This window comes from Somniosus microcephalus, chromosome 12, assembly GCF_052327205.1.
Source record: "Somniosus microcephalus isolate GS21.2 chromosome 12, FLI_Smic_1.0, whole genome shotgun sequence".
Lineage (NCBI taxonomy): Eukaryota > Metazoa > Chordata > Chondrichthyes > Squaliformes > Somniosidae > Somniosus > Somniosus microcephalus.
In genome coordinates this window covers 170,711,306-170,724,042 of record NC_140998.1, presented here as the reverse complement: position 1 = coordinate 170,724,042, position 12,737 = coordinate 170,711,306, and the positions used below count along the sequence as shown (strand labels likewise).

General features: G+C 48.3%; 1 protein-coding gene across 1 annotated transcript in view; it reads right to left on the bottom strand.

Moving 5' to 3' along the window:
• The window catches only part of sptbn5 (spectrin, beta, non-erythrocytic 5), a 781,023-nt gene that overhangs the window by 311,950 nt on the left and 456,336 nt on the right, over positions 1-12,737 (bottom strand). The window contains 2 exon segments of the mRNA XM_086003837.1: positions 5,211-5,366; positions 10,258-10,452. Coding sequence (XP_085859963.1) covers positions 5,211-5,366; positions 10,258-10,452 — 351 coding nt within the window.

Below are 12,737 nucleotides of genomic sequence, written 5' to 3'. Positions count from 1 at the left end.
TCTGAATTCATAACTAGCCCAGTAACACAGTCTGTGTCAATCTGAATTCATAACTGGCCCACCAATTTTGGCCTCTTGCGCATTCCCGATTTTAATCGCTTCAAAATTGGCAGCCGTGCCTTCAGCTGGCTCAGCCCGAAGCTCTGGAATTCCCTTCCTGCCTCTCTATCCTCCTTTTAGACGCTCCTTAAAACCTACCTTTTTGACCAAGCTTTTGGTCATCTGTCCCTCATATCTCCTTATGTGGATTGGTGTCAAATTGAGTTTGATATTGCTCATGTGAAGGACCTTGGGACGTTTTACTATGTTAAAGGTGCTATATAAATACAAGTTGTTGTTGTTTTGTTGTATCAATCTGAATTCATAACTAACTCAACACAGCATGTATCAATAAACGATGATAACAGACAAATTGTGTGTCTTGGCTACTGTTGTAGGAACATAGGAACAGGAGTAGGCCATTCAGACTGTTCTGCCTTTCAATGAGATCATGGCTAATCTGTATCCTAACTCCATCCACCCGGCTTGGCCCTATATGAGGAGAGATTGGGTCGATTAGGCTTATATTCGCTCGAGTTTAGAAGAATGAGAGGGGATCTCATTGAAACTTATAAAATTCTAACAGGACTAGACAGACTAGATGCAGGAAGGATATTCCCAATGGCGGGGGAGTCCAGAACCAGGGGTCACAGTCTAAGGATAAGGGGTAAGCCATTTAGGACTGAGATGAGGAGGAATTTCTTCACCCAGAGAGTGGTGAACCTGTGGAATTCTCTACCACAGAAGGCAGTTGAGGCCAATTCATTAAATATATTCAAGAAGGAGTTAGATATATTTCTTAAGGCTAAAGGGATCAAGGGATATGGGGAGAAGGCAGGGACAGGGTACTGAGTTTGGATGGTCAGCCATGATCTCATTAAATGGCGGAACAGGCTCGAGGGGCCGAATGGCCTACTCCTGCTCCTACCTTCTATGTTTCTATCCCTCAATACTCTTGGCTAGCACAAATCTATCGACCTCAGAATTAATATTATTAATTGATCTAGTAACTACTGCTTTTTGTGGGAGAGAGTTCCACACTTCTACCACCCTTTGCGTGAAGAAGTGTTTCCTAACTTCTCTCCTGAATGGCCCGACTTTGATTTTAAGGTTATAGAGTCATAACGGCACAGAAGGAGGCCATTCAGCCCATCGAGTCCGTGCCGGCTCTCTGTAGAGCAATCCAGTCAGTCCCATTCCCCCGCTCTATCCTCGCAGCCCTGCAAGTTTATTTCCCTCAAGTACCTATCCAGTCTCTCCTTGTAAACACTGAGTGTCACCACTTCTGCCAGCAGCGAATTCCAGGTCCTCACCACGTATAAAAGTTTTTCCTCACATCCCCCCTGTATCGCTTGCCCAAAACCTTAAATCTGTGTCCCCTAGTCCTTGTACCATCAACTAGTGGGAACAGCCTTTCCCCGTCAAGCCCTTCCAAACCCGTCATAATCTTGTACACCACCCTCTCAAGGGCCTTCACATCCTTCCTAAAGTGTGGTGACCAGAACTGGATGTAATACTCCAGTTGTGGCCTAACCAGCGCTTTATAAAGGTTCAGCATAACTTCTCTACTTTAGTACTCAATACCTCTATTTATGAAGTCCAAGATCCCATATGCTTTGCTAACCACTCTTTCAATATGTCCTGCCACCTTCAGGGACCTATGCACATTAACTCCCAGGTCCCTCTGTCCCTGCACGCTCTTTAAAACTGTGCCATTAAGTGTATATTGCCACTCCCTGTTCCTTCTGCCAAAATGCATCACCTCACTCTTCCCTGTATTAAATTCCATCTGCCACTTGTGTGCCCATTCTGCTAGTCTGCCCATTCTGCTAGCCTTTCTATGTCCTGTTGCAGTCGATTCATAAGAAATAACATAAGAAATAGGAGCAGGGGTCGGCCATACGGCCCCTCGAGCCTGCTCCGCCATTCAATAAGATCATGGCTGATCATCGACCTCATCTCCACTTTCCCGCCCGATTTCCATATCCCTTGATTCCCCATGAGTCCAAAAATCTATCAATCTCAGCCTTGAATATACTCAAAGACTCAGCATTCACAGCCCTCTGGGGCAGAGAATTCCAAAGATTCACGACCCTCTGAGTGAAAAAATTCCTCCTCATCTCAGTCTTAAATGGCCTACCCCTTATCCTGAGACTATGCCCCCCAGTTCTAGACACTCCAGCCAGGGGAAACAACCTCTCAGCATCTACCCTGTCAATCCCCTTCAGAATCTTGTATATTTCAATGAGATCACCTCTCATTCTTCTGAACTCCAGCGAGTATAGGCCCATTCTACACAATCTCTCATCATAGGACAGCCCTCTCATCCCAGGAATCAATCTAGTGAACCTTTGTTGCACCGCCTCCAAGGCAAGTATATCCTTTACTCCAGGTGTGGTCTCACCAAGGCCCTGTGCAATTGTAGCAAGACTGTTGTATCATCATCACTGTTTGCCACACCCCCAAGTTTGGTGTTATCGGCGATTTTAGCAATTCTACTCTGTATTCCAATGTCCAGGTCATTTATATATATCAAAAAAAGCAGTGGCCCCAGCACTGACCCTTGGGGAACACCACTGTCTACCATCCTCCAGTCTGAAAAACAGGCATTTACCACAACTCGCTGTTTTCTATCTTTAAGCCAATTCCTTATCCAAGCTGCCACTGACTCACCTATTCCATGAGTCTCAATTTTGTTAACCAACCTTCTATGTGGTACCTTGTCAAACACCTTCCTAAACTCCATGTAGACAACATCCATTGCATTCCCTTCATTAATCCTCCCTGTTACTTCATCAAAAAATTCAATTAGATAGGTCAAACTTGATCTGCTTTTACAAATCTATGTTGGCTCTCCTTAATTAGCTTAAACCTCTCCAAGTGCCTGTTAATTTTTTCCTTGATTATTGTTTCTAAAACTTTACCCACCACTGATGTTAAACTGACTGGCCTGTAGTTACTAGGAACAATGGTGTCACATTTGCCACTTTCCAATCCTCAGGCACCTCCCCCACATCTAGGGAAGATTGGAAAATTATGGCAAGCCCTTCCGCTATCTCCTCCCCCAATTCCCTTAGCAACCTGGGATGCAAGCCATCTGGACCAGGCAACTTGTCCACTCTAAGCATACCCAGCCTTTCTAGTATATCCTGTCTATCAATTTTCACCCCTTCCATTGCTTTTCCCTTTTCTACTGCTACCGATATTTTGTCAGCATCCACCTCCTTAGTAAACACCGATACAAAGTACTCATTGACTATCCTAGCCTTGCCCTGCGCCTCTAAGCATATATCACCTTCTTTGTCCCCAGTAGGCCCCACCCTGCCTCTTACTACCCCCAACAGCACTAGCAAACCTCCCTGCGAGAATATTGGTCATGGCTCTGTTGAGATGTAATCCGTCCGGCTTGTACAGGTCCCACCTTCCCTAGAAATGGTCCCAATGCCTCATGAATCTAAAGCCCTCCCTCCTGCACCATCTCTCCAGCCACGCATTCATCTGTTCTATCCTCCTATTCCTGTACTCACTAGCACGTGTCACCAGGAGTAATCCGGAGTTTACTACCTTTGAGGTCCTGCTTTTTAATCTCTTTCCTAGCTCCTTATAGTTTGCCTGCAGAACCTCATCCCTCTTTCTGCCTATGTCGTTGGTACCGATATGGGCATAGACCTCTGGCTGTTTTCCATCCACCCTCAAGAATGTCACTGAGTGGCTCAGTGACATCCTTGACCCTGTCACCAGGGAGGCAACAGAAATGCCTATCTGTTCCTCTAACCAATGAATTCCTATCACTATTGCTCTTCCATTCTTCTTCCTCCCACCCTGTGCAGCTGAGCCACCCGTGGTGCCATGGCCTTGGCTCTGGCTGCTCTCCCCAGAGGACCCATCACCCCCACCAGTTTCCAGAACTGTGAACCAGTTAGCGAGCAAGATGCACTCTGGGGATTCCTGCCCTACCTGCCTGGTCCTCCTTCTCTGTCTGGTGGTTACTCATTCCCTCTCTGCCTGCACATTCTGAGGCTGCGGGGTGACCACTTCTAGAAACGTGCTTTCCAAGTATTTCTCCGCCTCGCGGATGCACTGTAGTGACTCCAGCTGCCGCTCAAGCTCCAAAACCCGGAGCTCGAGTTGCTGCAGTTGGCGACACTTCCTGCACACGTGGTCATCTAGGCCGCAAGAAGCGTCCAGGATTTCCCACATGGGTGTGCAAATCATGGGACTGAGCTACCCTGCCATGCCTCTATTTACCAGACTATGTCCCCTTGTTCTAGACTCCTCTACCAGCAGAAAAAGTTTCTCCCTATCTACCCTACCAACTACTTTGATCATCTTAAATACCTCAATTGGATCACCCCTTAACCTTCTATATTCCAGGGAATACAAGCCTTGTCTATGCAACCTATCCTCATAATTAAACCCTTTTACCCCGGTATTATTCTGGTGAATCTGCACTGCTCCCCTCCAAGGTTAATGTATCCTTCCTGAGGTGCGGGGCCCAGAACTGAACACAGTGCTCCAGACAGGGTCTAACCAGAACTCTGTATAACTGTAACATAGCTTTACACCCCTTTGTATTCCAGCCCTCTTGTGTAAAGGCCAACATTCCAAAATTCCCAATACATATATTGCCAGTAGGCAAACTTCCACACTAGGAATGCAGGAATGCAAATTCAGAAAAGTTATCCTTATTTGGGCCAGAACTCTGTTACTGTTGCTTCCTATTGATGAACACTTTTTTGGAATGGGAGGGACTGACAACTAAAAGAGAATTGGATAAATACTTGAAGGGAAAACATTTACAGGACTACGGGTAAAGAGCAGGGGAGTGGGAACAATTGAATAGCTCTAGCAAAGAGCTGGCACAGGCACGATGGACCAAATGGCTTCCTTCTGTGCTGTATCATTCTATGATTCTATGATTTCATTAACCTTTTAAATTATTTTAGTACCGGTCCACTAGCTTTTAGTGAATCCTGACCTTGGACTCCTAAATCGCTGCTCATTGACAGTTCCCAGCCTCTCGTCACTTAGGAAGTACTCTGATCTGGTGGAGCCTCACTTTGCAAGTTGACTGGTACTGAATTTAGTTGGCAATTTCCACCCGGCCTTGTAAGGGGTGGAGTCTCTGGCGGAGTGGCTACATACAGTAGTCGAGAGTCCATGTGCCTTACCTCCACACCTTCGTGTTGCCGTAGCAATGTCTGCACACGATTCAAATCGTGGCCATAGTCGTCTGTGCCTAGCGTGCTGTCCTTCTCCTGGATCCAGGCCTTCAGGTCAGACACATCGTAGTTAAATCGGTGAACCTGGTGTGCTGCTCTCAGGCTCTGGAAAGAGGGCACAGAGACAGTGAGAACTGCAGCCCCTCCCACCCCGCGGAGGCAGTTACCCAACACCTGATTAATAGCTGCTGGCAGCATCAATCTCACCATCTGGGACAAGCTGAACAACTGAGGGGAAAGGCCACACCCGACTTTCAATCCACGTCCCATTCCATTCTCTCCCCAACTCTGCTGACTCATGTTGGGGTTCAGTCCCAAGCTAACATCGCCCAGGAATGTGAAACTTGACAATGAGGATCAACAGGCTGCTACAGGCAGCATCACAGTCACAGTTGCGAAGGGGTGGAAAGTTTCCACGGGAAGTTTAGCTTGGGAATTTTGCCAAAAAAAAAGCACATGCTAGCATAATATTTTTTTGTAGTTTTTTTTGTATTTCTTTCATTTTTTTTTCCACAGGTCCTCCCTTAAAATTACTAACAGAGATGGAATCTTAATTATTAAGGAATTTCTTAATCAATATATGTTTATCTTCTTACTTGGCTTGTTTTAATAATTACAGGAAACTTTGTGCTATCCGGCACCCATGGGACCGAGCTGCTGCCGTTGCCTGAAAACTGCCGTACTCTCCAGAGTTAATGTTGAGAGATACGGAGATTCTTATCTCCGTATTTGACAACAAACACTGTTGCTCGGGTGTGGCCCTAAAGCTCTGTAGCTGAAGCTGTTGCTATAGCTACAGACCTTGCACAGCTTGACTGTTCAAACAAAGCAAAAAAAACAAACAAAAAGAATAAAAAACGGCTGCTGATTTTTGCTGGTGGCTCCAGATTGCCGGATAGCTCACCTCCGGATAGCACAAAGTTTCCTGTACAAGTTTTGTGTGTGACTGTGAACAAATGTGTCCTGATTGGTTGGATGAGTGGATGAGCAATTAGCTCCCTCTATTGGTGATGTAGCATCGTGCGTGCACAGGTCATGCTTCCATCACATGGAGCATCAGGAAAAATTTACTCACCCTGTTGCAATCGTGCTGATCAACCGCAGTTCAACACAGAGACGAATGCCCTTTATTTCTCTGCATAGAACAATGCCACGTTTACCGTCGGATATGTGAAAGCATTTTACCCCAGGCATTAAAAATGGAAAGACTGTATACATGTGGAAACACTGTACAAAGCCATATGTAAAGAATTCCACAAAAATGCAGCAGCATTTATCCAAATGCAACAACTTCACTCAAAGCTCACAGCAGTCAGCCCAGAGTTCCTCTGCTTCCATTCAAGAAGATGATGGCCCACTTGGAAGGTTCTTGATACAATGGATAACCATAGCCAGAAGAATGCAGATGAGTGCCTTGCTTGAGCTGTATATGCGACAAGCTCACCCCTCATGCTCACAGTCAATGTGTACTGGAAGAGATTTTTCAATGTTATTTGCCCTGCATACTGTCCTCCCACCAGACATGCTTTGTCTACTTATTTGCTAGAGGCTGAGTATAACAGAGTCTAAGGAAAGCTCAAAGAAACAATAGAGATGGCAGACTGTGTTGCAGTTATCTCAGATGGGTGGTCAAATGTATGAGGGGAGGGCATCATGAACTACATCGCCTCCAGTCCTCTCCCAGTGTTCTTCAGACACGAAGGACAACAGACACACGGGCACATACATTGCTAATGAGCTGAAAGCGGTCATCAACGATCTTGGATCACAAAAGGTCTTTGCAGTAGTTACTGACAATACTGCGAATATGAAGGCTGCTGGAGCTCAAGTGGAGGCCTACCCTCATATTATGTCTATTGGGTGCACAGCTCATGGGCTCAACCTGCTCCTCAAGGACATCATGGGTTTGAGAACCATGGAAACACTGTACAAGAGAGCCAAGCAAGTTGTTCAGTATGTCAGGGGAAACAGGTAGTTGCAGCAACCTACAATTCCAAGCAAACGACAAAGAACAAGAACACCACACTGAAGCTGCCCAACAACACTAGATGGGGTAGCGTTGTTATAATGTACAACAGCCTTCTGGAGGGTAAGGAGTCGCTGCAAGAAATGGCAATATCCCAGTCTGGGGATGTGGAAACCACCATCAAGAAAATACTGCTGGATGATGTGTTTTGGGAGAGAGTGGTTAGCAGCCTTAAACTACTCTCACCAGTAGCATCTGCAATTGCTCAGATTGAAGGAGATGACGCTATCTTGTCAGATGTTCTCAGGCTTTTTGCTGATTTAAAAGAACAAATCAGCATCGCCCTACCCACATCCCTGCTGCTCAAAGCAGAGGAGAAGGCAATTGTTCAATTTATACAGACGCATCAAGAATTTTGTGTCAAGCCGATTCATGCTGCAGCATACATGCTGCACCCAAAGCATGTTGGGAGACCAATACTTTCTGGAGAACAGATCAACAGCGCTTACAGTGTGATTTCTACCCTCTCATGCCACCTCAATCTGGACATGGGCAAAGTTCTCTACCAAGCAAGGTCTTTAGAATGGGGACGGGATATGGGAATCCTGCAAGCATATCAGTGCACATACCTGGTGGAAGGGACTTTGTGCATCTGAGGCCCTGTCACCCATTGCATCGGTGATACTCCAAGTCCCACCTTCATCAGCGGCCTCTGAACGAAACTGGTCACTTTTTGGGAATACGCATACAAAGGTGCGCAACAGGCTGACTAACAAGAGAGTGGAGAAACTGGTGGCTATCCGGGCGAACCTACAACTTATTGAGCCAAATACAGAAGTGTCCACCACACAGCTAGACAGTGACACAGAGGAGGAAATGGACATGTCAGAGCCAGAGTCAGAGAGTCAGGAGGAGCAATGAGGAGTAGAAGACTCAGAAGACTCATGAGTAGAAGACTCAAAGGGACAAAATAAGGACAAATTACAGGCTAAATAAGCTGACGCTCTTTTTATTTTAATTTAGATGGGTATTTTTTGTGGGGGTTCAATAAAGTTCAAAATTATAACCTAAATAAAGTTTTGAAAGCCTGTTTTTATTTGTATGGAACAGTATGTCTATTTTGATGACAAAGATAATATCAGAGACAAAAACCATCAGTGTGCAAAAAAACTCAAAATTCCCATAAATTCCCAAAAATTCCCATGGAAAGTTTCCTCTTTTAAAAATTCCCGGAATTTTGCAACCCTAGTCAAACCCAATGCTGCGTTCATTCGCGTACATTCCAGCAGGGACTGCTTGATAGTAACAAGGAATGAGATTCCCGCCTTATTTATCCTTTCAAGGCAGTCATGGGTTCAAGCCTCACTCCAGGAGTTGAGCATGAAATCCAGGCTGACACTCCAGTGCAGTAATGAGGGAGTGCTACACTTTCAGATATGCTGCTCTTTTTCACCAGATGTTAAGCAGTGTCTCTGTGAGCCTGTCCCACTGGTATAGGCCAATGTTTATTGATCCCATGGCACAATTTGGAGTTCTCCCTGTGTCCTGGTCAACATTCCTCTCTCAATCCATACCACAAAAACAAAATAGCTGGATGTCGATCCCATTGCTCTGTGTGGGAATCTTCCCGTGTGCATATTGTTCACAAAACAACAGTGACTGTGCTTTGAAAAGTAATAAATCTGCTGTGCTAAGGATGGGATAAAGCTCTATATAAATGCAAGTTGATCCTTCCCCTGCCTCCTGACCCACCCGAGGTCAAATGATGCAGCGGAGACTGGCGATAGAACCTGCAATCTTCCGTCTTTGGGATGAAAGGCTAAACCGAGGCCCCGTCTGACCTCTCAGGTGGGTGTAAAAGATCCCATGACACTATTCAAAGAAGTGTTCGCAAGTTCTCCCTGGTGTCCTGGCAAATATTCATCCCTCAAGCAACATCACTAAAACAGATTATCTAGTCATTGCTGTTTGTGGGAGCTTGCTGTGCGCAATTTGGCTGCTGCGTTTCCTACATTACCACAGTGACTACACTTCAAAAAGTACCTCACTGGCTGTAGCGCGCTTGGGGACATCCTGAGGTTGTGAAAAGCGCTATATAAATGCATGACCCAACACCACACCAGCAGTTACTCAACGCGCCACTGAGGGGAGCTGCAGACCACGGCTTTTGGAGGGGGTTCTGATACTGATGGTGCACGAGATTCGCCCTCGGCTCCCCAACACGTGAGGACCACTTACATGAGATCAATCTGCTGAAGCCCCTCTCCGACTGATGTGCCCCCTTCTTCTCTTGTAATCAGCCAGTGGGGGCAAATGTAACCCCACCTGGTCAGTGGATAACCAGGCAGCTGGGTAGTTAAAATGGCCCAAGTTTTACTTACCTGATCTAGAACCGACCAATCACCATTTTAATCTGCTCAACTGAGCAGGCGGCAAGCACAGCCGCCCAAAGCCAGCGGGGTCCTCCTTAACAGATGCATGTCGGATCTCAGTGGTGTCACTGGGATCGGCTGCAATTTTAATGGCAGTCTGACTGGGAAGAGGCAGTGAGTCTCGCTGGGACAACCCAGGAGAGGCGGATCACAGGCGAGGTCCAAGGAGGTACGTTTCTACATTTAGTTTTTACTGTCCTTCTGTGGCCGGAGGAGCAGGATTAGCTCCAGGCCCCGGGGATCGGCTGGGAGGTTGGCCGGCGAGATTAACATCAGGCCTGGGAGTTAGAATTGGCTGGGGCTCATTCTGAAGTGTCGGGAAATTATCACAACTCACACTCAGACACTCTCTCTATCAGGCGACTGAACTCACACTCAGACACACTCACTATCAGGGGACTGAACCCACACTCGCACTCACACACTCTCACTATCTGGGGAGTTAACCCACCAGGATGGTATAACCTAAGTCTGCTGTGGATTCAGATATCTCACTCACGGAATGTTGAATCCAATATTGTGTGGGCAGTTCCTCCCCAGCCCCCCGCCCTCACCCATCATCCCCTCTCACCGATCCCGTCACAAGACAGGCCCTCACCTCTCCTCGATTTCTGACCGCTTGTTGCAGTGTGTCCCACTGCCGGTTAATCACATTGGCCTGATCCATGATCTCGGTCACGAAGCTGTGAGACTGTCTCTTCAGTGATTTTACCAGCTCGTGAAATGTGGACACCTTGTTCTGACCCAGGGTACTTAGCTCCTGCTCCAAGTTTTCAAACTTCTTCTGCAGTAGCTGAGGATGAAGGAAACACAGACAGATCAGTGACTGTGGAACTCGCTATATCAGACAGCGCAGCCTCTGCTCTCCACTTCCTCCAGTTTCTGTCATTATTTCAGGTTTCCAGCCCTTGCTTTTACTTTTGTTCGCAGTACGTCCTCGACTAGTTGGGCCTCAGGGACATCAATATCAGGATCAGAGAGTTTCTCCCACTCACTTCACTCCTCGTCACATGCCCATGTAGAGAACATAGCGAGGGGAAAGAGAAAATTAATTCTTCCATAAATCTCACGGCGGCATCAGGAACTCCCAGGTCAGATACAGTTCCAGTATCTGTACCCCTGCTCTCAGTCCCACTGTACCCCTACTCTCAGTCCCACTGTACCCCTACTCCAAGTCCCAGTGTACCCCTACTCCCAGTCCCAGTGTACCCCTACTCTCAGTCCCGGTGTGCCCCTACTCTCAGTCCCACTGTACCCCTACTCTCAGCCCCACTGTACCCCTACTCTCAGTCCCACTGTACCCCTACTCTCAGTCCCACTGTACCCCTACTCCAAGTCCCAGTGTACCCCTACTCCCAGTCCCAGTGTGCCCCTACTCTCACTCCCAGTGTGCCCCTGCTCTCAATCCCACTGTACCCCTACTCTCAGTCACACTGTACCCCTATTCTCAGTCCCACTGTACCCCTACTCTCAGTCCCAGTGTACCCCTACTCCAAGTCCCAGTGTACCTCTACTCTCACTCCCACTGTACCCCTACTCCCAGTCCCAGTGTACCCCTACTCTCAGTCCCACTGTACCCCTACTCTCAGTCCCGGTGTACCCCTACTCCCAGTCCCGGTGTACTCCTACTCTCAGTCCCGGTGTACCCCTACTCTCAGTCCCAGTGTACCCCTACTCTCAGTCCCAGTGTACTCCTACTCCCAGTCCCAGTGTACCCCTACTCTCAGTCCCAGTGTACCCCTACTCCCAGTCCCAGTGTACCCCTACTCTCAGTCCCACTGTACCCCTACTCTCAGTCCCAGTGTACCCCTACTCCCAGTCCCGGTGTACTCCTACTCTCAGTCCCGGTGTACCCCTACTCTCAGTCCCAGTGTACCCCTACTCTCAGTCCCAGTGTACTCCTACTCCCAGTCCCAGTGTACCCCTACTCCCAGTCCCAGTGTACCCCTACTCTCAGTCCCAGTGTACCCCTACTTTCAGTCCCGGTGTGCCCCTACTCTCAGTCCCGGTGTACCCCTACTCTCAGTCCCGGTGTACCCCTACTCTCAGTCCCACTGTACCCCTACTCTCAGTCCCAGTGTACCCCTACTCTCAGTCCCAGTGTACCCCTACTCTCAGTCCCACTGTACCCCTACTCTCAGTCCCACTGTACCCCTACTCTCAGTCCCACTGTACGCCTACACTCAGTCCCACTATACCGCTACTCTCAGTCCCACTGTACCCCTACTCTCAGTCCTAGTGTACCCCTACTCTCAGTCCCACTGTACCCCTACTCTCAGTCCCACAGTATCCCTACTCTCAGTCCCAGTGTACCCCTACTCTCAGTCCCAGTGTACCCCTACTCTCAGTCCCAGTGTACCCCGACTCCCAGTCCCAGTGTACCCCTACTCCCAGTCCCAGTGTACCCCTACTCTCAGTCCCAGTGTACCCCTACTCTCACTCCCACTGTACCCCTACTCCCAGTCCCAGTGTACCTCTACTCTCAGTCCCACTGTACCCCTACTCCCAGTCCCAGTGTACCCCTACTCTCAGTCCCACTGTACCCCTACTCTCAGTCCCGGTGTACCCCTACTCCCAGTCCCGGTGTACTCCTACTCTCAGTCCCGGTGTACCCCTACTCTCAGTCCCAGTGTACCCCTACTCTCAGTCCCAGTGTACTCCTACTCCCAGTCCCAGTGTACCCCTACTCTCAGTCCCAGTGTACCCCTACTCCCAGTCCCAGTGTACCCCTACTCTCAGTCCCACTGTACCCCTACTCTCAGTCCCAGTGTACCCCTACTCCCAGTCCCGGTGTACTCCTACTCTCAGTCCCGGTGTACCCCTACTCTCAGTCCCAGTGTACCCCTACTCTCAGTCCCAGTGTACTCCTACTCCCAGTCCCAGTGTACCCCTACTCCCAGTCCCAGTGTACCCCTACTCTCAGTCCCAGTGTACCCCTACTTTCAGTCCCGGTGTGCCCCTACTCTCAGTCCCGGTGTACCCCTACTCTCAGTCCCGGCGTACCCCTACTCTCAGTCCCACTGTACCCCTACTCTCAGTCCCAGTGTACCCCTACTCTCAGTCCCAGTGTACCCCTAC